Source organism: Fonsecaea nubica, assembly GCF_001646965.1.
Source record: "Fonsecaea nubica strain CBS 269.64 chromosome Unknown Scaff54, whole genome shotgun sequence".
Lineage (NCBI taxonomy): Eukaryota > Fungi > Ascomycota > Eurotiomycetes > Chaetothyriales > Herpotrichiellaceae > Fonsecaea > Fonsecaea nubica.
In genome coordinates this window covers 132,031-157,142 of record NW_019173727.1, presented here as the reverse complement: position 1 = coordinate 157,142, position 25,112 = coordinate 132,031, and the positions used below count along the sequence as shown (strand labels likewise).

At 52.8% G+C, this 25,112-nt stretch overlaps 12 protein-coding genes across 12 annotated transcripts; 7 read left to right on the top strand and 5 right to left on the bottom strand.

The window, feature by feature from the left end:
• Positions 1–796: 796 nt before the first annotated feature.
• AYO20_07626 (hypothetical protein) lies at positions 797–1,272 on the top strand (the record flags this gene model as incomplete). The annotated part of the gene is made up of 2 exons (XM_022645911.1): positions 797–968; positions 1,121–1,272. 2 exons carry the CDS (start codon positions 797–799, stop codon positions 1,270–1,272), a joined length of 324 nt encoding a protein of 107 aa, XP_022498156.1.
• A 579-nt stretch (positions 1,273–1,851) lies between these two features.
• Positions 1,852–3,844, bottom strand: AYO20_07625 (hypothetical protein; the record flags this gene model as incomplete). The annotated part of the gene is made up of 7 exons (XM_022645910.1): positions 1,852–1,968; positions 2,051–2,539; positions 2,693–3,033; positions 3,098–3,254; positions 3,309–3,465; positions 3,527–3,566; positions 3,628–3,844. 7 exons carry the CDS (start codon positions 3,842–3,844, stop codon positions 1,852–1,854), a joined length of 1,518 nt encoding a protein of 505 aa, XP_022498155.1.
• A 970-nt stretch (positions 3,845–4,814) lies between these two features.
• On the top strand, positions 4,815–5,854 carry AYO20_07624 (hypothetical protein; the record flags this gene model as incomplete). Its single annotated transcript, XM_022645909.1, has 2 exons — positions 4,815–4,865; positions 4,925–5,854. 2 exons carry the CDS (start codon positions 4,815–4,817, stop codon positions 5,852–5,854), a joined length of 981 nt encoding a protein of 326 aa, XP_022498154.1.
• Positions 5,855–6,587: 733 nt separating this feature from the next.
• AYO20_07623 (hypothetical protein) lies at positions 6,588–8,428 on the top strand (the record flags this gene model as incomplete). Its single annotated transcript, XM_022645908.1, has 3 exons — positions 6,588–6,716; positions 6,765–6,893; positions 6,947–8,428. 3 exons carry the CDS (start codon positions 6,588–6,590, stop codon positions 8,426–8,428), a joined length of 1,740 nt encoding a protein of 579 aa, XP_022498153.1.
• A 783-nt stretch (positions 8,429–9,211) lies between these two features.
• AYO20_07622 (hypothetical protein) lies at positions 9,212–10,528 on the top strand (the record flags this gene model as incomplete). Its single annotated transcript, XM_022645907.1, has 1 exon — positions 9,212–10,528. The coding sequence occupies one exon, from the start codon at positions 9,212–9,214 to the stop codon at positions 10,526–10,528; it is 1,317 nt and encodes a 438-aa protein (XP_022498152.1).
• Positions 10,529–10,908: 380 nt separating this feature from the next.
• On the top strand, positions 10,909–13,536 carry AYO20_07621 (NADH-ubiquinone oxidoreductase 78 kDa subunit, mitochondrial; the record flags this gene model as incomplete). Its single annotated transcript, XM_022645906.1, has 4 exons — positions 10,909–11,126; positions 11,191–13,095; positions 13,162–13,232; positions 13,334–13,536. 4 exons carry the CDS (start codon positions 10,909–10,911, stop codon positions 13,534–13,536), a joined length of 2,397 nt encoding a protein of 798 aa, XP_022498151.1.
• A 220-nt stretch (positions 13,537–13,756) lies between these two features.
• On the bottom strand, positions 13,757–14,080 carry AYO20_07620 (hypothetical protein; the record flags this gene model as incomplete). The annotated part of the gene is made up of 1 exon (XM_022645905.1): positions 13,757–14,080. The coding sequence occupies one exon, from the start codon at positions 14,078–14,080 to the stop codon at positions 13,757–13,759; it is 324 nt and encodes a 107-aa protein (XP_022498150.1).
• A 663-nt stretch (positions 14,081–14,743) lies between these two features.
• On the top strand, positions 14,744–18,052 carry AYO20_07619 (hypothetical protein; the record flags this gene model as incomplete). Its single annotated transcript, XM_022645904.1, has 3 exons — positions 14,744–14,757; positions 14,822–14,840; positions 14,933–18,052. The coding sequence occupies 3 exons, from the start codon at positions 14,744–14,746 to the stop codon at positions 18,050–18,052; spliced, it is 3,153 nt and encodes a 1,050-aa protein (XP_022498149.1).
• Positions 18,053–18,600: 548 nt separating this feature from the next.
• Positions 18,601–19,701, top strand: AYO20_07618 (hypothetical protein; the record flags this gene model as incomplete). Its single annotated transcript, XM_022645903.1, has 1 exon — positions 18,601–19,701. One exon carries the CDS (start codon positions 18,601–18,603, stop codon positions 19,699–19,701), a length of 1,101 nt encoding a protein of 366 aa, XP_022498148.1.
• A 363-nt stretch (positions 19,702–20,064) lies between these two features.
• Positions 20,065–21,327, bottom strand: AYO20_07617 (hypothetical protein; the record flags this gene model as incomplete). Its single annotated transcript, XM_022645902.1, has 4 exons — positions 20,065–20,192; positions 20,294–20,620; positions 20,758–21,178; positions 21,292–21,327. The coding sequence occupies 4 exons, from the start codon at positions 21,325–21,327 to the stop codon at positions 20,065–20,067; spliced, it is 912 nt and encodes a 303-aa protein (XP_022498147.1).
• Positions 21,328–22,642: 1,315 nt separating this feature from the next.
• AYO20_07616 (hypothetical protein) lies at positions 22,643–23,449 on the bottom strand (the record flags this gene model as incomplete). Its single annotated transcript, XM_022645901.1, has 1 exon — positions 22,643–23,449. The coding sequence occupies one exon, from the start codon at positions 23,447–23,449 to the stop codon at positions 22,643–22,645; it is 807 nt and encodes a 268-aa protein (XP_022498146.1).
• Positions 23,450–23,884: 435 nt separating this feature from the next.
• AYO20_07615 (hypothetical protein) lies at positions 23,885–24,940 on the bottom strand (the record flags this gene model as incomplete). Its single annotated transcript, XM_022645900.1, has 1 exon — positions 23,885–24,940. The coding sequence occupies one exon, from the start codon at positions 24,938–24,940 to the stop codon at positions 23,885–23,887; it is 1,056 nt and encodes a 351-aa protein (XP_022498145.1).
• Between the last annotated feature and the right edge of the window lie 172 nt (positions 24,941–25,112).

Here is a 25,112-nt window from a genome sequence, read left to right as displayed (position 1 = left end):
AGTACGCCCTGGAAGACGATGAGAATGAGGAAACCCGCATGGTGCCCCTTATTCTCAATCCAAGATGGACACTTTATAACTTTGGCCGGCCGCCACTCCACTGGGACCACACGATTGCCTCGGATCGTGGTGGCCATGTTGAGCAGCGTTCTGTGGAGGGGGAGTGTCGACTGGCTTTGGCTTTGGGTTGAGATCGGAGGCCTCCGTTATCATTAGGGCCACTAGATGGATGTGCTTGGGGAGCCTTGAGGCTCGAGACTTGAGACTTGCCCGTCTGGCGTTGTCGCAGTCTGGTGCCGTCACAATCGTCACCCCTCTTTAAACATTATGACGTCGTAAGAAATCGACAGAATACAGACAAGCTTGTGGCGGGCATCGCGTGTTGACTTTCCCCAATCGGCCCAGCCCCTGCAGGTAGCACAGGCGGCAGGTGATGCTGGTTGGGTGGTGCTGGTGGCGCCAAAACCAAGGAAGTGACTGCGACCCCGCAGTGACACAATAACGAAGCAGCATCGAGAAAAGCCTCCTGTGTTGGTAGCTACAGAGCAGCTGAGAAAAAGGTTGCACGTAATACCTCCCCTGGGCCAAGTATGAGATAAATACAGTTGCCTAGTCCTCCGATTTTCCTCCCAAACCTTACCTGCATTCGCTCTACACCTCACCATCGACCTTGACCTCGAACCCGCTCATCTCATCATCGTCTATTATCTATTCACCTGTTCATTCCACCTTTCTCGGGAATCCCTATCGAAATTCCCATAGTAGTACCGAGTACATCTCCGTCGCACCCTACAAAATGATCCAAAACGTCCTCATACAGCTCTTCCTGGCTGCCCTAGCCTTCGCAGCGCCCATTACGGACGGTGGTGACGGGACCCTACACGCAATGAACAAGGACATGATTGGCTACGGCACCGGCGGTGGCATCGTCGGCCTGATCGTTTTGGTTCTTGACGTCTTGGTGTTTAGTACGTTCCTCCCACTTTCTTTCGTCTTCCCTCCTCATGTCCCCGGTCTCATTGCTTTTGCGTGTCGCAAAGCTCTCGGATTGGATTACATGACAACACACGCATGGACATACAACCACAATAGCTAACCAGGGCGCGTGGTGAATAAACAGTCGAGGTCCTCAAATCCAACCGCCCACCCAGCCACAAACTCCTCTGGTGTCTGATCGTCTTCCTCTTCCCCATCCTCGGCATGCTCATCTACTTCCTCTTCTCGAACCGCGAGGCCCACAAGACCGGCGGAGCCTACGAGCCCTTGCCATAGAAATAGAGAGAGCGGCCAAACCCCAAGTCTAATTCTTGAGTATGGAATGGTGGGCTTTTCTTCGGCCTTTGACGACACACGCACACAATGAACGGGGATACTGGGGGACTTGCTGCTGCGCTATAAGGCGAGGGTCGAAAGGGTTTCTGGTTAGTCGGTCCGAGGCTCCAATGACTCCCTATCTGGATGTAGGAACGGGTACAGTCGAGACTCAGTGAACTTGCCCCATTCAGGGTCGCCCAGGGGCGGAGCACAAGGTTGGAGGGTGTGTCGTCAAATAGTATAGATACAGGGGAGGTAATGCTAGAATTCAGAATGCAGCGTTATAAGACGTGGGATAACGACAACCATGATATTCATGCGAGAACGGGGGCAGACATCAAGTAGTTCCATTCCAAAGACCAGCGTTTACATCACCTATAAACTTCCAATGTGTCCAGATTCTTCAATCAATCAACGTAACTTTCAGACATGTGCTCGCGCCTTGTGTGCCTTGTCCAGTGCCTGGCCCTTGAAATAGACAACGTGGGCAGGCATACGATATTCAAATGAAAAATGATACATCCCCGTCAGCCGCCCTCAGAGTGCTCGAGCTGTGACATGGACATACATGTGTCGTTGAACATGAATCTGGTGGCACTTGGTCTCCATGGTGTTGACCGGGTTGACGATGCCGAAATCAAACCGGCGGAAGAGCTGTTACACGAAGAATGCATCAGTGTCAACTATTCCAAGCGAATAATTCGAGAGCAGCCCCCAGCTCTAACCACACACGTACCTCGACAAAAACCTTGTTTAATTCCATCAACGCTATGCCCTTGCCCAGACACGTGAATCTGCCCGCCGCAAACGACAGCTCCCACACTCGCTCGTAGACTTTGGCTGTGTCCGGATCCGCCTCGAGCCAGCGCTCAGGTCGGAAGATGGCGGCGTCGGGCCCAAACAGGTCCTTCCTGCGCATCATGGTGTGCTGGCTCAACCCGATCTGCGTGCCGGGCGGAATGCGGACGCCGCTTACAACAATCTCCTCGTCGCGCGGTGACAGCTTGGTCTGCATCCCGTTCAACGGCTGCCACAACCGCAGCCCTTCCTTGATGCACGCCTGGAGGTACGGCAGGGCCTGGTTGGCCTCGACGTTCTTGACCACGGGGAACGAGACCTGGCCTGCGCTGACGGCCTCATCGATCTCGGCGCGTAGTTTGGCGTACACCGCCGGGTTGGTCAGTATATACAGGAACGTCATACGGATCGTGGTGGCGGTAGAATCCTGTTCACCTCAGCACACACGCGAAGGACATCGATTGTTGCTAGAAACCAAAGCTCTAAGAAAAAGTCTGGTGCTTAAGACGGGAGGGAAAGGGGGAGCCGAAAGCTCGAAGAATCCGGAAGGGAAATATTAGACAGAATGACAACGCCTTACCGAGCCTGCAAGGATCTGGAGGAGGGACTCTGACTCTGCCTCTAACTGGGTCAGGCCATGCCTGATGAACGAATTCAGCATGTCTCTTTCATTCTTGGACTCCGAGTTCGGGTTGAACCGTTCAGCAACGATTTTTTGTGCGATGCCGATAATAGCTCCAAGACCTGCTTTGTCTTCCGGCTTGGGCCCGGCGAGGGCTTGCATTAGGGAACTGGACAGGACAGAGTGGATGAGTGGTATGTTCGTGCCCAACTCCATGACAGGGAAGAAAGCCGTGCTGGACTTGTTGTAGTCGTATAGATCTCGATTCTCGATCAAGAAGCCGAAGGGATGGCCAAATGCTGTTTCCACGTCTGATCAGTCTTTCTGCCTGGATTTCCAACCAGAACAGCGGAAGTTTTTTACCGATATGCGTGAGGCTGTCGAGGGTGAAGTACTGCGCAAACATGGCAAAGTCGATCGAAGTCCGTTTCTCAACTCCTTCTCGCTGGATTAGGTTGACCAGATCGAGGACGCGGTCGTCAATCTTCTCTTCGAGATTAGGGACTTCTTTCCCCGTGTACTGGGTGAAGAACGGTTAGCTCATGATTTTGTAGTGGCATGCCCAAAGAGGTACTCCTGGCATCATCTTCGCCCTCAACTCTGCGTGGCGTTTCTCGTCTTGTTCGGACAGGAGATTGTTGATCCGCGGGTCAATCTTCATGCCTTTATACCAATGGCCTCTCCTGAACGGCGAGCGAGGAGCTGTTATCACCCGAACGAACTCAGGGTCGCTAAAAGTGGTTAGAATAGCAATTATTATGAGGCCGGGGGTGGCGGAGACGGCTGGCGTACTCGGTCATGATCATGTTGGGCCCTATCCTGACAGGAGATCCTGTTTCCGAGGTTCAGCAGCTGGAAGGAGAGAACGGGGTATCGCCCCTTTCACATCGTACCGTACTTGTGCAACACCTCTTCCATAGTGAGATAAAGGTTCCCTTTCGTGGTGACATTGAAGATCCATAGCTGCGAGAAGCAAGCAAGCAAAGGCCCAGGAATATGTCGAAGCTTGCGATAGGAGACGACGGTGCTGAACACGAACCAGACAATAGCAACTGCCCCAAGTAATATCAGGCCCGGTAGGGTCTGTGGAGCTGCGAGAATGGACAACATGATGGACGGAAGAGAAGAATGAGTGACACAGGCGACTTGTCTTCAGCGACATCCAAAATCACGACTTGCTCATTGAACAGCTTGCCATTGTCGTCCTGTTGAAACGCTGCTCTTTGTAACTCACCTGAGGAGTGAGAGACCGTCCATGGCAAAAGGACAGACACGGTGGGGGATGGAGGAGAACAGCCGGAGGATCGAACGGCGTCAGTGGCTCCCTCGATTGCTATCGGCTGTTGCATAGATGGTGTTCGCCTACCCAAGTCATGGAACGGAGGCACAATTCCCTGTGCAGGTCGATCCACGAAAGAAAAGCCCGCCTAACGTCTGATCGAGCACACAATACCGCGTAGACAAGGGAGCATCTGCAACCACGCGTTAGCCTGATGCATCTCAAACAAGCCGTTGACACATGTCAAATGAGGGTTGTCTAGGGCTTAGTTATCCACGTTGTCTAGGGGCTTCGAACTCCGACGGCGTCCTGCGCACCCTCCGAAACCATGTCTCCTTAGCGGCCTCCTTTTTTGCCTCTTTGAGGCCTGCGATTCCTGTGCAAGCGCCTGTCCGTCGTTCTGTTTGGCCCTGGAGGCGAACAGGTGGATAGCCACGATAGCCAAGGACACGCGGGGCGTCCGCGGCAAAAAGGTCCGGATGCGGGCTGTGTGTAGCTAGAGAATTTAAAAAGAAGCTGGGATCGGCGTGTCCAATTGGTGATCCGACTTGGTGTTGGCACAGCTTGCATATCTTTTGACAGCTGATGTGTTGTTGGGAGGCAGATAAATCGAGCCATGGAGCGGGATGAATCCCTTGGGTCTTTCTCTAGCTTTCAATTTGTCTCGTGCCTGCCTGTGTCTCTCCGCTTCTATTGAGTCACTTGTACTCGCCAGGCGGGTTCAAAATGTAAACCTCTCCTCCATCTCATCGGAAAACCCCTGCTGGCTTGTTGGTATGAAGAAGTCTCCTTGCCCGCAAAATGTCAGTCTCTGGTAGCGACAGTGCCTTGGAGGCAATCAGTGATCCCTTGGTAAGCCATGACCTTAGAGAACCTCCACGGCAAAGTTCGTTTGCGATTGACTGATCCAGGATGACGACACTCACCCAGGTCTGGATGAGACAGACTCTGGATACTGGGATCAAGAATCCAGCACGCAGTCGGTGACAGAAAGCGTCTACGAATATGAGAGACTACATAATCGCACCTATCATTCCTTCCACAGAGGCAAATACTTGATGCCCAATGACGAGAGCGAGCAGGACAGAATCGACATTACTTACCATGCCGTCCGCCTGTCGTTGAAGAACAAGCTATTCTTTGCTCCTATCCCCCATCCACAGGGGATTCTCGACATTGGAACTGGGACAGGTTCATGGGCACTGGAGGCGGCTGAAGCACATCCCGAGGCAAACGTCGTTGGCACAGATCTGAGTCCCATCCAGCCGAACTACGTAACGCCAAACTTGACCTTCGAGATTGCCGATGCCGACGAAGAGTGGGCATTTCCCCAGAGATTTGACCTGGTTCACACAAGGATCATGAGTGACTTTACATTGAGGAGCTGGCCTCATTTCTTCGAGCAAGCATTTCAGTGCCTCGAACCCGGCGGCTGGGTGGAATGCCAGGAGTTTGACTACAATCGTCGAAGTGACGATAACACCATCCCGCCAAACAGTCGGCTTAGCTTCTGGGAACGTGAATGGACGAGGGGAATGGCAATGGCTGGTTTGGGCGGCTTCTGCAGACCCAACCTCGTCATGGAGCAGATGCGCACTGCAGGTTTCGTCAATGTTATCTGCCGCAAGTACAAAATACCCATAGGCCCGTGGCCCAAGGATCCCCAACTCCGCCAGGCTGGCATGTTCGGCCTTGTCAACATACTCGACGGCATTCAAGGACTGAGCCTGAAGGTATTTACAGAGCTGCTCGGATACTCGCTTGAAGAGCTCGAGAATTTACTGGATGAATGCCGAAGAGACGCGAGAGACCGCACGGTCCATAGCTACTGGCCGTTGTAAGTGCCTGGATCCTTTCTTCTCTGAATGTTTCGCCTTCCACTAACAGTATCCTAGATTTGTGATGCTTGGGCAGAAACCAGGAGATGAAGAAACCCCAGCACATTCCTGATTAGAGCGTGTGATGGGCAAAAGTGTCGATGCGTGCGAGGCCACTCAAGGGTCCATGATTGTACCTTATTCATGCTGGGTTATGGCTTATAGGACCTGGTTGACACTGGAATTGAGCGGCTGGACGTAAGGGTGGCACTAGTCTGGTTTTAAAGGCAGCGTCTGGAAACCGGCTTTGTGTTGTATACTTTGGCCTGGTGTGACTGCATTGATGCAGTGAGCGACATGCTTCATACAGCGGTGGCAGCGGTGACAGCTGATGGCCAGTGGCAAAAAGTCTTTAACTTCTTCTGGCAGCTCTCTGGTCTGTTCTCGATTAATATTTGGCCCATTCGAGTTGCTGTCCTCTGCTGCTGTCCCTTGCTAAATGGGCCGAATGCAAATCTGCGTCATCAGTGGAGAACCCATTCAAGGAACTTCTCCGTGTGCTTGACCCAAAATGATGGACGGTGGCAGGCAAACCCCCCGTCCTGCGTCGTTTGTCAGGAGGCAAACGATGGAGATTTGACCGCCTCCTATTACTACATCCAACCTGGAGTCCTCGTGTCCAAAACGAAGTCGATTTGCCTGCGTTGATGTGAGTGGGCGCCTCGACGGACGCTGACGGCCTACTCGCTTCTCCGCCATGACATCTGCACTACGGCTTGTTCTGCTTGCGCTCTGGACATTGTTATGTACCTATCCGGGCGTGCAATGTCAAGGTCAAGTATCAATAAAAACGAACGGAACGGGCCCGTTGTCTCAATACAAATCTGTAAGTCCTTCTGGAGACCTGCGCCTCTGCTGCTGACGCTGAAGGTAGAGACCTGACATTTACGCGCCGTTCCTGAATATCTCTCTGTTCGACGAAGACGCCGTGACTCCTGGTTATATTTTCCTCGGTCCATACCAGACATTTCAAGAGGCTATCTACATCTACGACAATAGAGGGGTCAGTGCTGCAGTTGGACGAATCAAAGAGGGACAAATACTGACCAGTGGCAGAACTTGGTGTATTCGGGATATGGCTCAACTGGTGGTGGCCCTAGCCACAATTTCCACCTCTGCAAAATCAATGGGACAGACAATCTATGCTATATAACCGGAGGCCAAAATGTCGGATATGCTCGAGGCTACGCTGTGGTCTTAGACGACACTTTCACGGCCAAAACGTCGATCCATTCGCAAGCGGGTGTGGCCAATTTTGACGAGCATGAATTCAATGTCCTCCCCGACGGCTCGTCGCTATTCACGCTTTACAATCCGGAGCACTATGATCTGTCGGCCTACAATATCACATCAGGGCAGGGTTGGATTATGAACAACTTCTTTCAACATATAGAGATTGGCACCAGTCGACTGCTCTTCGAATGGTCTGCCCTGGATCATGTACTACCCAATGAAACGTTCGTGCTGCCAGACACGACAGAGGTTTCGGGGGATGGCTTTGGACCGACGAGCCCCTGGGACTATTTCCATATCAACAGCGTCGATCAGAATGCAGACGGAGACTATCTGGTCTCTGCACGCCACACCTGTGCCCTATACAAGGTATCAGGACAAGATGGGCACATCATTTGGCGCCTGGGTGGAATCGCCTCCGACTTCACCTTCCCAGCAGGGCTTAATTTCAGCTTCCAGCATGATGCAAGGTTCCGTGAGGAAAACGAAACCACCACTATCATCACGTTGTTCGACAATGCGTCAAATGGGTACAACCAGACTGCCCGCTACTCTTCTGGTTTAGTCTTGAAGCTCGACCATACCACAAACTCGGTCACACTTCTCAAGAGATTTATTGCGCCATACCAATTTATCTCCCAATCGCAAGGCAACCTGCAGGTCCTTGGAAGCAATCAAGAATGGTCGACTTCCAACGTGTTCATGGGATGGGGCAAGAACGCTTTCATATCTGAGTACGCACCCGATGGGCGAATGGTCCAGCAAGGACATTTCGCCACAGAGGGATCGATGCACTACCGCGCCTTCAAATATAATTTCACCTCCAGTCCAACCGATGCACCTGCTTTGTACACATATGCACACAATACTAGTGCGCCGACATCCTATTGGATGAGCTGGAACGGTGCCACGAAGGTTACTCAGTGGCGCGTTTACTCGAGTACGTCGCGCAACGGGCCGTGGACGGTGGTGGGCACCGTCCCTCGAAATGGATTCGAAACTATGTTCACTGGACCCAACTACTATCCTTGGAGTTTAGTCGAAAGCCTTGATGGTAATGGCAACCCATTGAGGAACAGCACGAGACCGATCAAGACATTTGTACCCAGCGCGGAGCTGGCTGCAAACTGCAATGGTTTAGGATGCCCGACGGCTAGCACTGATAGCACTGGATCGCAATCCTCAAGCCAGCCGAGCGCCGCGGCGACCAGTTCGAACGCTGGTGCTTTGATACAAAAACGAAGCGGTGTGGACGGCAAGCTGGGATTTGCTGCCATGTTTGGCTTTGGAGCCATGATGGTATAGAACATCATCCGTGCGTGCAAAATAGATCACAAAGCTCCCACATCGAAGTATCTACATAAATCTAGCCAGCTTTCGCGATCTAAGACGCGCGGTGATGCCCATCTCTGTATGACGCTTCCTCGCGCAATAAACCCTTTTGAGCACCTTGAACGAGTCCCAGGATGAGGTACCTCGTATTGTTTCCCCATTTTGGCATGAACTCGTATCGAAATGGGTCCAATCTTTGTGATTCGCCGAGATGTGGCATTGTTGCGAGCCGCCTTCGGCCGTTAAAGCTCTGCGCGGGCCCGAAAAAGAAAACTTTGGCCACAACTCACACCACTGTAGTTCCGAGCGGGATGTCCCCTGGGGAGGACTGGCGAGATGGGTAGGACCGCCCACTGAATGAATGCATGGGCCCGAACTCTGAAATTCTAAACGTCCAGGAACACTTCGTCATGAGGTAGTCGGGCCCAATGGCATGTAGGTTGAAAGGTGTCACATTTTCTTGAGCAGTGAAACAAATACTACTAGGTAAGTCAGTCTCAGGATATAAGGTGTAGTTGAGCCCAGGCAGCAACTGCTCGCTCGTTTGATTTTTCTCGCCTACCACAAAAGAATTACAAGTGCAACTCATCGAAAGTCAAGGGCGGCATAAGAGCATCATCACGACTATTTGTTACCAGCAGGAAACGTGCTTTAGCACGTCCAGACATCAGTGCATCAGGATTCTCTCAAGCCCGACATTACACTCATATCGAATACCAACTTATTCCAAGCCACTTGGCAAGGCCCTTCACTCCGATGCCGTTCAGTCTCGCCATCATCGGCGCGGGCCCCGCGGGCCTCACGCTTGCCCGCCTCCTACAAGTTGCATCTGTCGACATCTCCATCACTATCTTCGAAAGAGATGCCAGTCCCACATCGCGGTTCTTTCAGGGCGGCTCACTCGACTTACACACGGACACTGGTCTCGCGGCTCTGAAAAAGGCAGGGCTGTGGGAAGAAGCGCTCAAATATCTCCGTTACGAGGGGGAGGAACTATTCATCGCCGACAAGAACGATACGATCATCATCCACATGAAGAGTCAGCCCAATTCTAAGAGCAGAGAGTCGCAACTAGACTATGAGAGACCCGAGATAGATCGGGAGGTTCTGAAAGAGATGCTGCTAGAGAGTGTTGAGAGCGACTGGGTGGAATGGGGAAAGACGCTACAATCGATTGAGCCTAACAGCGGTATCCTGACATTTCGCGACGGTTCGACGGCCGGCCCCTTTGACTTGGTCGTCGGCGCTGATGGTGCGTGGTCCAAAGTTCGACACGTCTTGACCAACGTGAGGCCACACTATGCGGGCATCTGTGGCTTTGAAAGCCGCATCGCGAAACCGAAAGAGGAACACCCAAAGCTTTCAAAGATGGTTGGCAAGGGCAGTTACTTTTCATACTCGGACGGAAAGTGTTTGACTGCGCAAAGAATGGGCGATGACTCGATCAAGATCGGGGCCTGGGTGAAGAAGGAAAACAACGAGAGCTGGGCTACAGACCTGCTGGTCACTTGTGGTGACAACGAGGAGAAATTAAAGGACAGAATCCTCGAAAATTACGAGGACTGGACGCGCCAACAGAAAGAGCTGATCCGCGTTAGCACTCGATTCCGTGCTTCACCACTCTACGAGTTACCCGTTGGGCATACCTGGGACCACAAGAAGGGGTATACCCTCATTGGAGACGCTGCCAGTCTGATGACGCCGTTCGCAGGGGAGGGGGTGAACAAGGCGATGAAAGATTCACTCGAGCTGGCCGAGGCCCTTGAGCAAGCGCTGAAGGAGCAAGGCAACGTGGACGAAGCGGTACGAAAGTACGAAGAGAACATGTTCCCTCGGGCAAAGAGATACCAGAAAAAGACCATGACAAATAAACAAGGCATGTTCAGCAGAGAAGGACCCGTGACGTTTCTGGTCGGCATGATCGACGGCGCAGCGGAGGAAATGGGTAAGGATCTCAGCAAGGGATGGATAGCCTGGGTTCCCTTAAAGACGATGATGTACGCCTATGTGGTGTCGATACAGACTTTGGGGACCTGGAGGAGGAGGGTGAGAGACTGGTTTTCGAGGGATTGAGCTAGCGGGTGTCGTGGGTTAAGGTAGTCTGGTTTTTGATGTTTCAGATACCCGGATCGGTTCATCTTAGGATGTATATAGGTTCAGGTAGGCCACAGACTGTATGAAAGTTAAATGGCGCTTGTGAGTATCTTGTTAGTATCTTGCATGGTGTATGTATTCGTGGGTCATGTCAGAATTGCATATGTCTCGGCCTTTGATCCACCGTAATCGAGGACCAGTAATCACTCGTGATCTGATTGGTGGACACCCTGCTGTCGTCAATGAAAGCTGCAACCCGCGAAACTTCAAAGAGCTTCTTGTCGACGCCACCACCTCCATCTCAACAACGCTGCCTTTCGAGTTTTAGAGCTGGGACCTGCTCGACGGGTTGTGGCAGAATGCGGTCTCAGCTTCTTCGCGCCGCCGGGCGCACAAGACCTTTGCTGTCCTCAACAACGAAACAAGCGGCGACCAGGACGTTCACCTCCTCGGCCAGACGGAATGCCGAAGTCGAACTCACCATCGATGGCAGGAAGGTGTCGATAGAGGCTGGATCAGCTTTGATCCAAGCTTGTGAAAAAGCGGGCGTGACGATACCCCGATACTGTTACCATGAGTACGTCCTTGGAACCTTAGTGCGGCACACAACGCCCGCTCAGTGCTAACCGGTGAATCGATAGAAAACTTCTCATTGCCGGAAACTGTCGTATGTGTCTAGTCGAAGTCGAACGAGTCCCCAAACCTGTCGCATCTTGTGCATGGCCCGTCCAACCGGGCATGGTTGTCAAGACCAATTCGCCAATGACCCACAAAGCAAGAGAAGGCATTATGGAGTTCCTGCTGGCCAACCATCCGTTGGATTGTCCTATCTGCGACCAAGGTGGCCAGTGCGATTTGCAAGATCAATCCATGAGATACGGTGCCGATCGTGGCCGTTTCCACGAAGTTACGGGCAAGCGTGCTGTCGAGGACAAGAATATTGGGCCTTTGATCAAGACTTCGATGAACAGATGCATTCACTGCACGAGGTGTATTCGGTTTGCCAACGAGATTGCCGGTGCTCCGGAGCTGGGGTCTACGGGCAGAGGCAATTCATTGGAAATCGGCACATATCTCGAAAGGAACCTTGACACCGAACTCTCAGGAAACGTGGCTGACTTGTGCCCTGTTGGTGCCCTCCTGCCGAAACCAGGGGCTTTCAGCTATCGGCCTTGGGAACTTACAAAATTTGAATCAATCGATGTTCTGAATGCTTTGGGCTCAAACATCCGAGTGGACGCCAGAGGAATGGAAGTCAAGAGAATACTACCCAGACTGAACGACGATATCAACGAAGAGTGGATCGATGATAAGACCCGTTTTGCTCTTGATGGCTTGAAGACGCAAAGATTAACGACACCGCTGATCCGAAGGGATGATAAGTTCCTGCCAGCCACATGGGAACAAGCTCTAACAGAAATCGGCAACGCGTACGCCCGGCTTAAGCCTGGCGAGAACGAGTTCAAAGCTATCGCTGGCCACTTGGTCGAGACTGAATCCCTGGTTGCCATGAAAGACCTGGCAAATAAATTGAACTCGGAGAATCTCGCTCTTGACCAGCCAGGAGGTAGCGCACCGATTGCCCACGGTATCGACATTCGAGGAAATTACCTCTTCAATTCCAAGATCTTTGGTATTGAAGAAGCCGACAGCATGCTCATTATTGGAAGCAATCCCCGTTGGGAGGCAGCTGTCCTTAACGCCCGTATCCGCAAACAGTGGATGCGATCGCCGCTTGAGATTGGGTATATTGGTGAACCCTTTGAGAGCACATTCGAGTTCGAGCATTTGGGCACCGACGCCGCAGCAGTCAAGAAAGTCCTTTCCGGTGAGTTTGGAAAGAAATTGGCGGAAGCCAAGAGGCCTATGATCATCGTAGGCAGCGCCGTCGCCGAGCACCCGGATGCAGCAGCGATTTTCGAGTCAGTGGGTTCCTTCGTGGACAAGCACCAGGCCAACTTCAACACCCCGGAGTGGCAAGGATACAATGTCCTTCAGCGGGCGGCTTCCAGAGCAGGAGCTTACGAGGTCGGCTTCACCGTTCCATCTCAGAAAGTTGCAGAGACAAAACCCAAGATGGTCTGGTTATTGGGTGCAGATGAGATATCCGAGGCCGATATCCCCAAGGACGCATTTGTTGTTTACCAGGGTCACCACGGTGAGACTGGTGCACAGCTCGCGGATGTCATTCTTCCTGGTTCTGCATACACCGAGAAATCCGGAACCTATGTAAACACTGAGGGCCGGGTGCAGATCACTCGCTCTGCGGTCGCAATACCCGGAGCGGCACGGACGGACTGGAAGATTATTCGAGCAGCATCCGAGTTCTTGGGTGCCCCGTTACCATATGACGATTTGGAAGTGTTGAGAGATCGTCTCGAAGAGATTTCGCCGGCGCTACGGAGATACGACACCCTTGAGCCGCAGACTTTGACTGGGTTGAGCAAAGTACAGCTTGTAGATGCGAACAAGGGCTCTAAAGCTACAGGACAGAAGTTGGAGCTTCCCATCAAAGACTTCTACCAGACGGATGTGATTTCAAGAAGGTATGTCATACACCAGCGCGCCCAGCCAAATCCCATATAAACATTAAGATACTAACGATGCTCTAGCTCACCGACAATGGCTCGCTGCAGTGCAGCAAAGGAGACGGGCAACCCTGAGACCAATTTCATGGCCCCAGGTGAGCCAAACGCACAAATTTCGTACGGTTAAACATAAATTTGGTACATCGCCCTCGTGATTGGGTGGGCAACGTCCATGGCGCTACGTGGACAGTCTCAGAAGAGATTTGGCGAACGAGCGAAGGCCAGAAGAAAGGCATTGAGGGGATGACACCACAGTGGAGAGGAAGACGGTCGGTGGGTGCTTCTAAGGGAACAGAGATTCTGGATGGTAAGACGGCTTTAAACAGAGCGTCGAGCCCCTTCCACGAGCAGGAATATGAAGCCAGAGGTCTATTCTACTACAACCTGACTTCTCTATGATATGGCTTCTGTTCAAGGAGCGTATAGGCATTCAAAACGGCGTTGTTGTAACTGACCAAGAATCATTCAATATGTACATATCAAGAGATAAAATCAATACTGAGCATCCTCAAGAAACAGCCTTTGATCATGGAGGTGGAGTGACCGTGCAGAAAGCCATCCACTAATAGTGCGCCTCCGTGATTGTTAGATTTGTGGAGGCTGCGCTCGACCTTTATGATCATTCTACGACGACGTCCTTGCTCGTGTCCAGCTCCTCAAACCTTCTCAGATCCATTTCCCCTTCCAGGAGCGGCTTGACGTACGGGTCGAAGGTCTTCCAGTACGGGTTTTCCAGGTGATACTTCTGGCTGCTTTCCTGCCTGTATCTCTCGACGATGGTGAAGTCGCGTTCGTCGTGGACAGACTGCATGACGAACCACGACAGGGTCTCTTTGTCTTTGGAGTACACCCGGGAAGCCTCGATGAGCTTGTTCTTGAGCTTTTGGATGATGGCCGGGTCGGAGGATTTGGCGCGTAGGTGGACGGTTATTGTGTAGACCATGTTTGCTGGCGGATGGCGAAAGCTCGAGGTACTCGAGGTACTCGAGGTAAATCAGGGTGTTTTTGAAGTGAAGCAGGAGCAATGGATAGCAAAGGGTTCTTCCTGTGGTGAACATAAGTCCCTATACCTAGTACCTGAACGTCGTCAATATTTTCCTCTTCAGATCAACAAACCCCGCCTGACGGATTGCCTGATTGGGTGTTCATGAAGTCAGAGCAGGTCTGATGGGCTAGGCTGGCGACTGGCAAGGTTCTGTGCGGGCACAGCCCTGAAGACTATGTAGCTGACATCTTCAGATAGCCGTAAGGCACTGGTAGATATCTAGCGAAGCCTTGGGAACCCCGGAAAACCCGGTAGCCCTTGGGGTTATGGCATTGAGATCGAAGTGACAGAAAAGAAGATGGACGTATCGACGACGCACGTGGGTAGCGAGGATTTGCGGATCTCAGCCAGTCAAGCTCAAAAGCTTGACTATGACGCCCATGCAGTGCAACTTTCTCGCGTCTTTTCTCTCGCTTTCTCCGCCCTCGCGATCCTCCCATGGCTCCCTCCCCACACCATTTATCCTCGTTCCCGGGCCATTTGTTGAGTCTCTCGAACATTGCGATAGATGACTACGGCTAAGAGGCAGGATGCGCTGATGCAGAGGCCTGCAATCGCGCCATGAAGTTCGCAAAGTAAGTCCTACGCCTGTATTGACAAAGACGCCCTTCTCTCGAACCGGAAATCTAACCGTGGTAGGGAATTGGAGGAAGAAGCGGTTCCGGAATGGAAAGCCAAGTACTTGAATTACAAGGCAAGTCGCTCTGGGTGCGAGTGGAGTCGCTTCACACTGACTGTGACTGCTCGCAGGTGGGAAAGAAGAAGATCAAGGCCATCTCGAAGGCCCTCAGGAACCTCCAGAGAACACCCGGCACTGAACCCCGATCTGCGAACCTCGATGCCTTCTCAGGTCCGCGCACACCCTTCACCCACTATGACTTCAACCTCCACCGGCCGCCTACCGCGAGGTCAACCCAGTCCCTGCCCGAGATAGAAGAGATCGGCCCAGATGAAGACGAAGATGAAGAGTTGGGGGACAGACCCCCGATGCCCCAGCGGCAAAGTCATACCATGTTCGCAGCGTCTCCACCTATATACATTCCCAGGGCGCCGGTCGACAGTGCAGAGACGCCGCCAGAAAATACGCCGCTTTATCCCAGTCAATCGGCGCGGCGAGTAATGAGTTATGGTTCCATTGTTGGCACGCCTCCAGATGAGACACCGGGTATGATGGCCGCCCTCGAACTTCCAGATCCTGCCTTGACCCCTGCACGGTCGCGGCCACCCACAGAACTGGAACCGAAATCCCAGGAAACGTCCCTGCGACTCCCTCCACCGGCCCAAGTTCCACCCGCACCCGATCCGTACCATGTTGGTCAGACACATCATCCGCCTCTCGCCAGGCACAGCATCGCGGGAAGCTTAGCAAAGGCCATGTTCAAGCGGCGGCAGGGGGTCAAAAGCCAGTCCGTCTCCGGACCGCTGCAGAGGACGAACTCGCTCTCCGCATCGCAAAGGTTCCGCAAGATGTTCGCTCCCCGTGATCTGACCGAGGCCACCGTCAACGACATGCAGCTCTCGGCGTATCAAGAGCTCGACGAGAAACAGGCCGATTTCTTTACATACCTGGACAAGGAATTGACGAAGATCGAGGATTTCTACAAGGCGAAAGAAGACGAGGCCACAGAGCGTCTGCAGGTGCTCAGGGCGCAACTCCACGAAATGAGGGATCGACGAATAGCGGAAATCATGAGGGCGAAACACTTGAATGATGGCACGCAACCGTCACATCTAGACGATATACGAAAGCAACCTCCGGACGTGCTCAAGGAAAATACCAGGCCCAATGGAAGTGGTAGTCACTTCATTCCAAAACCAATCGGAGATGTCATGGGTCGTCGGTCGACGATCGGTAAGACCAGTCAAGCCATGGCACAGATGAGTTCCCCTCCAGGACCTCAAGCTCAAAAGAGGATCAACGAAGCAAAGAAAGATTACGTGCGCCGCGACCACGGCAGCGAAATCAAGTATTCGGTCGCAAAGAAGAGGCTGAAGCTTGCGCTGCAGGAATTCTATCGCGGTCTGGAATTACTCAAATCCTATGCCTTGCTGAACAAAACGGGCTTCCGCAAGATCAATAAGAAGTATGACAAGGCGGTCCAAGCCAGACCTCCGTTACGATACATGACAGAAAAAGTCAACAATGCCTATTTCGTCACGAGCGACGTGGTTGACAATCACCTCATGGCCATCGAAGATCTATACGCCCGGTACTTTGAGCGCGGCAACCACAAGGTCGCTGTTAAGAAACTGCGATCGAAGATAGGCTCCGGGGATCAGTCGGCGGTGACATTTCGCAACGGCCTATACGTTGCGGCGGGCAGTTGTTTTGGGGTGGCTGGCCTTGTCGACGCTGCCTTTCGACTGGACGATCCGAGGATGTCCGTGCAGACCAGTTACCTCCTGCAGCTATATGCCGGATACTTTCTCGTCGTGATCTTGTTCTTAATGTTTGTTCTGGACTGCAGAATGTGGAATCGAAACCACATCAACTACGTCTTCATTTTCGAGTACGACACCAGACATGTGCTGGACTGGCGGCAACTGGCGGAACTACCTTGCTTTTTCCTCTTCCTCAACGGTCTATTCATCTACCTCAACTTTCGGCACAGCTCTTACGATTGGTTCTACGTTTACTGGCCGCTGATTCTCATCGTCCTGACCATGCTCATCATATTCCTCCCTTTTCCGATCCTGTATCATAATGCGAGGAAATGGTGGGCTGTCACAAACATGAGGCTCGCCTGTGCGCCGTTCTATCCGGTCGAGTTCCGAGACTTCTACCTGGGCGACATGTACTGTTCGGAAACGTACGCGATGGGTCAGATCGAACTCTTCTTCTGCCTCTATGTCAACGATTGGAACAACCCTCCACAGTGCAACTCCAACCACTCACGCTTACTGGGGTTCTTTGCCGCCTTGCCCGCGGTCTGGCGAGCGTTACAATGTCTGCGCCGTTACTACGATTCACGAAACTGGTTCCCTCATCTCGCCAATTGTCTCAAATACTGCGGCAACATTGCGTATTATGCTACACTGTCGATTTATCGGATTGACATGAATCACACAACTTGGTCCATCTTTGTCACATTTGCGCTTGTGAATGGAGTATATTGCTCCTTCTGGGATGTGTTCATGGATTGGAGTTTGGGCGACTTTTTTGTGCAGAAATATCCCTTCCTCCGAGAGCGGCTCGCCTACAAACAAGTGTGGATATATTACGCCGCCATCGTGGCGGATGTATTGCTTCGACAACAGTGGGTGTTTTATGCCATATTTACATCCGACGTGCAGCATTCCGCTCTCATGTCCTTCTTTGTCAGTCTGGCCGAGGTCATCCGAAGGGGGATATGGTCCCTGTTCCGGGTCGAAAACGAGCATTGTAACAATGTTGGGAAATTCCGTGCTTCCCGAGATATTCCTCTACCCTACGACATACCAGACTCACGCATGGTATCTCCGACTCAGAGGCGCCAGACACCTACCACTCCACGTCCTACAGAGCCTGAAGAACATATTGCCACTGGCGTGGATCTAGAAAGCGTGCCTTCGCTAGATGCATCGCTTCGTCAACGTCGCTCTCCGGGCATGCCTCGAACACCCGCCATGCGGGCTCTGCAACGGATGGGGACTATTATTGGGACCGCCCATGCGCAAGACTTTGAGAGACGCAGGAAACCAGATGATGAGAACGATGAAGCCGACGATGAGGGAGATGGAGGTCGCAGCAGCGATGAAGAAGATGACGAGGCCGAAGCAAGCGGAGGAGAAGAGGAAATGGCGGAATTGGAGAGACAAAGGGCGCAACAGGCTACAGAACTCGCGGAGGCGAATCGGTTGGTGGAAAATGGGCTACGACGTACTCGATAGAGTCGATGGCCTGCTCGGTACAACCAAAGGTCAATGCGATCAGAAATCATACGAGGTAGTGAACAGGACATGTATGATGCATTAAAGGTAATGCTCGAGAGACATCGATTACCCAAACGAAGAAGACCTTGGGGTAAGGGCAGTTACTGTGCGTCGTATAGTTTCTCTCTGACACTGTATCCGATTCGTGAACATGCTTTCATTTCCATCTGGGCTATAGCTGGCAACTGTATTTTGGTTCTTCGATCCTTTGCATATCGTATCCCTTCAGGAATGAGGCTGTGGGTGGGCGTCGCGAGGCTGATTTGCTTACATAACACGAATCTCCCCTTTTGCGCTCAGCCGGTCGATTGCGTGCTTCAATCATTCCACTCTTTGTGCGAATCTCCGTCTGTCTTCGTTCCCGTCTTCACCTTCCACAAGTATGAGGTGACCAACGCACTTGGTCAGAGGTAGGATAATCGGTGGGGAAAAGAGATTCCTCTTCTGGCTCTTCGTGATCGTGATCCGGACATACCCTCACGAACGCGGCTTGAGACTCCCCAGCAATGTCCATCCCGACCATCGACCTGCGCAAAGCTGGGGATCTGACCACACGAACCGAACTCCTCCAAGACCTGCGCCATGCGTTGTTCGAAGTCGGCTTCCTGTACCTCTCCGGCCACGGCATTCGGGAGTCGATCGTCCAGGACCTCGTGGACGCCCTGCCTCGTCTCTTCGCCCTGCCGGACCCCGTCAAGGACTCGGTCGCCCTCGTCAACTCGCCGCATTTCCTGGGTTACAGCAAGTTTGGGTCCGAGGTCACGGCGCGGGTGAAGGATCAGAGGGAGCAGTTTGAGTTTGCCAACGAGTTGCCGGACCGGTATGGTGTGGTGTCGTCGCAGCCTCTGTATATTCGACTTCAAGGCCCGAATCAGTGGCTTGATGAGTCGGCAAACGACACGGTGCCTCGGTTCCGCGAGATTATCGAGTTGTACATCGCGGCCATGCACGATCTCGCCCTGAGGTTCCTCGAGCTGGTCACAGAGGCGCTCGACTTGCCGCCGCACCGTCTCGAGCCGTTCACGGGGCCGCAAGACCGGCTCAAGCTCGTGCATTACCGTCCTACCTCGTCTCCGTCCGCAGATGCGACGGCAGAGTCTCTTTCCGCCACGCAGGGCGTCGGCCCCCACAAGGACAGTTCCGGCTGGATGACGTTCCTGCTGCAGGCGTCGGACCCGTCGATCCCGGGCCTCCAGGTCCTGTCCAAGGACGGGGAGTGGCTGGACGCGCCGCCCGTGCCCGGCACGCTGGTGGTCAACATGGGCCAGGCCTTTGAGGTGGTGACCAATGGCATCTGCAAGGCCACGACGCACCGCGTCCTCCTCCCGCCCGGCGACTACGACCGCTACAGCGTCCCCTTTTTCCAGGGCGTGCGGCCGGACCTGTCCAAGTCGGACCTCAAGGCCCTGTGGGACCACTTTGCCGCGGCCGAGACCTTGACAGCCGGCAGGGAGTCCGCGGAGGGTCAGCAGATCGACAGCCCCTTTCTCAGAGGCCGCTACGATACTTGGGGAGAGGCGCAGCTCAGGACAAAGATTCGCAGTCACAGGGACGTGGGCGCGAGGTGGTACGCCGACGTCTTTGACAAGTATGTCAATGACGATTGAATGTCCAGGACCGAGGAGAGTGGTCAGGATGGAAATAGATTTGGACCTGGACCTGGGTCTTGACTTACTTGGAGGCGATGGATTCTGTCTCGTACATTGCACATTGCACATTGCACATTGCACAGGAGGTCAGGTTGAGCCACTTGCTTGTCGCTGTTTGACTTGTGACCCCCCTTCGGTGGTGTCCGTCTGAAACGTCTCAAAAGCATTTACGGGGACAATGAAGTCTGTCTACTGCAACAAAGTTGGGAAAAATAAATAAAAATAAAAAGGACCGAATGAACCAAAAGTCTTGTATACCTCTTCATCGTTTCGTGCTACTTCCATTCGTCTTCCTCCGCGCCGCCGTTTTCTTTCTCTCTTTTATGTGACAAGCGTCTTCAACTCCTCCTTCAAATCTTCGAGGGTTTTCTGATACCCGGACCCCGGTTCGATCAAGTGGCCAAAGTCGGCGTTGTAGCGGTTGGTTTCCTCGAAGATGCCGTACGTCCCTAGCATGTTGTATGCTTTTCCAGGCGGAATAAGTTTTTTGTGTATTTACCAATAGGCCAAAAATGTGCACTTGTGTAGAATGGGGGGTGGTTCTACTCACCAGGAGTCAACAAGCGCACCTCGACCCCTTTCTCCGTGTCCTCGTCCCACAGTTTCTTCGCCGTGGCGAAGAACTCGTCCAGATCGACCCGCTCGATCTGCCATCCGGGCTTGATCTCCTCGAGGATTGGGATCAGCTCATTCATGCTGACGGTGTGGTCGGCCACGTAGACGGGGCGGTTGGCGTGTTTTTCGGGTTCGCTGAGGACGTCGCACACGGCTTGGGCGGCGGTGGAGACGCGACACATGCTGTTGCGCTGGTTGCCGCTGCCGTAGACCACGAGGGTGTTTGTGCGCGGGTTGATCCAGTAGTAGCCTAGAGGGATTGCTGTGAAGCCATACAAGAGAGGCGAAGAATGTGGTCAGCCTTTTGAGTTTTCTCCTCGATCATCACATCACGCCAGAGGACCCATATTCAAAGTATTTGTCTGTCCCGTGGGAAAAAAAAAGAGAGGTGATACTCACCCCAATCATACCACCCCCCAGTGATGATGGCGCTCCAGTTCACCTTTGAGCCCTTCAACTTCCCCTCCAAGACCCTCTGCGCCTCCACCTTGGGCACGTACAGCGCCAACTCGGTGATGTGCTCGTTGAACGTGTCGCACGCAAAGTCCGGCGTGATGATGTGTCTGACAGTGCCCGCGGCGAGACACGCATCCACGATGGTCGCCTGCAAGTGCAGCGCGTTGGGGGGGATGGCTTCGACGACGGCGTCCTGGCCCGTGAAGAGCGCCGTCAGTGCTTCCGGCGAGGTGTAGTCGACGACGGCGGACACGATGTTTGTCGAGTCGGGGAACTTTAGGCCCGGGGTGCGCGACGCCGCCGTCACGCTGTAGCCGGCCTCGGCGAGCGCCGTGGTGATGGGTCTGCCGACGTTGCCTGTCGCCTGTAACGGTGCATCTCATCGATTAAAGGAAGGTCTCTCATTTTTGGAGGAGTGGGAGTTTTCTCGTTTGCTGGATGAAAGAGTGTGAGGAGGGAGAATGGGGGAATTCATACCCCGAGGACAACGACCTTCTTGATAGGATCAGACATGGTTGAACTTTCACCTCCTCTCTGGACCTACTATTTTCCAGGCTGACTGTATAGGTAGGTAGTTGTGATAGTGCAGGGATTACTTGCTTGCTATACACATACAGTACTGTGCTCTAAAAAGGCATGTACGTATCAACCACAGCCACCCTTTGACGCACTCACTGTTATATGCAAGAAACCAGAGAGGAGCTTTTATCAGCCAACGTATAATGTGTAGTCATATTCTTCTTCATATTCGTCTTCCCTCCCCTCTTCCTCCTCCTTGCATAAGACCCAACAAAGGTAGCGCTTCTGTTGACGTGTCCATCCGACGCTCATTGGTACGCGAAATGGGGACTTAGCGGCCGGCCTCTTGTCGGTCATCGATCGCTGCCGCACGGGTCGTTCGTGGATGTGTGTGGTATTGGCGTTTGACAATACATATCATCACGTATGTGCGAGGTATGTATGTCTGTATGTATGCATGTATTACCAACAAAGAGGAAGGCGCTAGAGTGATCGAACAGGGAGACCAGGGGATTGGAGTGAGATCTCATGTAATAGCGTGCATGGCGAGTAGAGAAACCAGGCGCGAAAAGGGGGTTTGTGTAAGGATTCATATCGAAAGAACATGCATAACCCGTGGGTTGATTGTCAGCATCACGTCTTCCCCTGGTCTCCACCCCAGGTACGCCGGCGGGTTGGCGGCTGCTCATCGCTCGCTCGCTCACTCACTCACTCACTCACTCAGAAGAAGAAGGCTGCGTGAGGAAAGGGGTTGGGCTGGGCTGGGCTGGTGGACGAAACATCGGACGAGGCACAAGAGATAGAGAGATGTCGAGATTTTCACTACCATTTCTGTTTGATCTTTGTTCATATCCACGGTGCTGAAAGTCCAAGTCTCATCCGTACTAAATCCCCCCCAAAAAAAGAAAAGTCCTTCTGTTCTGATTGATCAGATGGCGCGTCCGTCCTTGTGCATAAGGAGGTCCAGTCCCTTCATGTCAAGTCATGTCATGTCCATAACTCCAAAAATTGACAAACCCAAGCTCGTATCTCGACTTTTTCTCCAGAAGATGGGTTTCAATGTCGGCGCCCCCTTTTTCAAAATGCTGCGCATAAGACGGACTTGGTCAAATTCTTTTTCTCCTGCGTCAGACCATGCGTGACCTCCTCAGGGCCCCAGAAGCAAATCCCGCCTTCGTCCGTGATGGATGGGATCGGTCATTGTCGACTATCAAGCCCCATCACGCTGCCTGCTCTGCTCCTCCCGCCTCATCAAAGCTCGCAGACCTTCATCCACAGGGAGACGGGCGACCGGGACCTTGTTCGGGATCTATCCAAGCAAGTCTCCCTTTCCCTCCACCTGTTGCTTCTCTGCCTGGCGGCACGCCGCTGGAGATCTCGAGCGATTGTCGACTTTGAAGTGTCTGTAAAGCTCTACATGTGAGGAAACGTCGACTTTGCGCCCTCGTGAGTTGTTGCGACCACGACGACGGTGGACCTTGGTCTTTGTGATTGTCTGCTCGCCGGCCAGGGGTGGCTGCTTGACATTCTGCGATCGTCGACAGATCTTATCGGACCGGGCGTTTTCCTGGTTCGGGATTTGGGACGACATGGTGTGAAAATTGACTGGGATGAACCCGCTCGAGTGGACATAGACTGGTCTGGCGCGAGGGACAGCCTGCATCAGCGTCTCCTGAAACGAACGAAGATCCATCTTCGAGATCTTCTCGATCCAGACGGCTCCATTTCTTTCCTCTGTCAATTCTTGTGCCGAAGCAATGCCCTCAGCCGCCTCTGGTCGTCGGCATACAACCTCCGTCAAGGCTTGCTTGACTTGTTGTACAGACTCGATCGATGTGCGTGCATCCTTCAAGACGGATTTGAGTCTGCGTTCATCCTGCTCGTCGTGCCCATCCAGCACGGCATCTCCAGCACGGCCGTTGATCTTCGACCTCGCTTCCCAAGCTACTTTCCTTAGGCCTGCACTGCGGTTCTCTATGTCATAGACCTTGTAGTCGAGAACTTTGGCTGCAAAATGAATGTCCCTGCTGAGACTCTGGAATATTTCGGATTGGGCCTGCAAGAAATCCGCCTCGAGGAGAAGAGAGTCTGGACGGCTTAAGACTGCTGCTGCCATGATGAAATGTGGGGGTACGGAAAATCAAAGAATAATAGGAGAAGAAAGACAAAGGATTGAAACAGTAGAGGTAACCTCGAAGAAAATACAGGATAGAAAAGGTAAACGAGATAGAGGAGGGAATGAAACAAGAGTGAGGAGTTTGGATTTGATTTTGTTGACAGAAGTGAACACCTCAAGATATTCACTTCTGTTCAGAGTCGATCAAGAAACATTACCACCTAGCGTCTGGGAGTAGGCCTCTTCCTCTCGGTAGTACCCCAAGCCATTCATCTAGCACATCCCACATCCAAGACAACAAGGGAGCGAGGGTTGAGCTCAAGGTCCGCGGCACACTAGTCGAGTGGTGTGGTTGGTATTTTGCAGCCCAGGTCATTTTCGTTCCTGGTGAAGCCGCTCTCAATCGCTCTTCTAGACGTCGCCTTGCAGACCTGCTCATGCCCAACCACGCAGCACATTCTTCTTCAATCTTTTCCCGCCCCTGGTCAAGTTGTTCTGATTCTCTCTCCCTCGTAACGATCGATCCTCGTGCATAGCTCGGAAACCAAGTGAAGCAGTGCTTGAAGCTGAGGACGAAAGAGATTGGACACTGTTGGTTGAGCTGCTGTGACTGGAATACTTCTTGGGAGTTGGCCCGCCCACGTCGACTGCTGTATGGGATCCAGTTGAGGAATCTGATTCTGTCTCGCAATCAGATGAACCGACCACTTCGGAATCATCGCATTCATTGTCACTATTCTCGTCGCTTGCTGACCCCGATTCTTCGCCTGGGCTTTCTTCCATGTCTTCTGTGCCTTCACAGCTGCTCTCCTCATTTGTTTCAGCGTTGTTGGTCGATGGATCTTGACAGTCTTCGTCTGAGGAGGAAGCTTCATCACTTGACTCGACAGCATCATTGTTCTTGTTGGCTCGTCCCGAGTCTGCATCGATGCCATTCTCATCTTCTTGAAAGGTGGAAAACTTTCGCTTCAACTCTTGCTTGATGGGTACCTCCGTTTCCGACTGGTTTTGAGCTTGTGCTGCGGAGGAGAGTGTATTCAGAGTTGGTGGACTTTCGGGCTCGGGTGCGGCTGATCTCTCCACTCTCTCGGACGTGACGAGGAAGTGCTGGTATACATCTTCCAGGAATTCTTCCATCTCTTCCATGGTCACCATCCCGTCTTCCGAGCGCGTTTTGATGTCATTGAAACGTGCTTCCCTGCGGGGAGCCGAGACGTACACCGTGTACATGTGCTGGTAAATGCAGAGAGATCGTTCGAACATGGTCTGTATGGCGTCACGATCTTGCTCGGCAATTTCTTGAAGACCCTCCGCCGTTGTGGCCAGACAGTCGGCTCGATCTTTGAGAAAGTCGATTTGCTCTTGGAGTTCGTGGGCTTGTTCTCGAAGGGCTGCGGCCTGCAGGTAAAGTTCGTCTACCTGTGCAAAGGCTTGCTGCGGCGCCGTAGATAGAATCATACGGGTCATAAATCGTGGGAGTGCCGGATCCATGGCTCGTGGATGAAGGGGATTCTTGGTGATTTCGTCTGAAGAGATGTCGAGGTAGGTGAATTGAGCAGAGGGGTGGCCAAGTGCATTTGTATCAACAAACTGCCGCACCTCCGCTTGTCTCACTACAATGAAACATCTCGAGTGAAGTTGTTGGAGGCAGAAACTGCGGTAG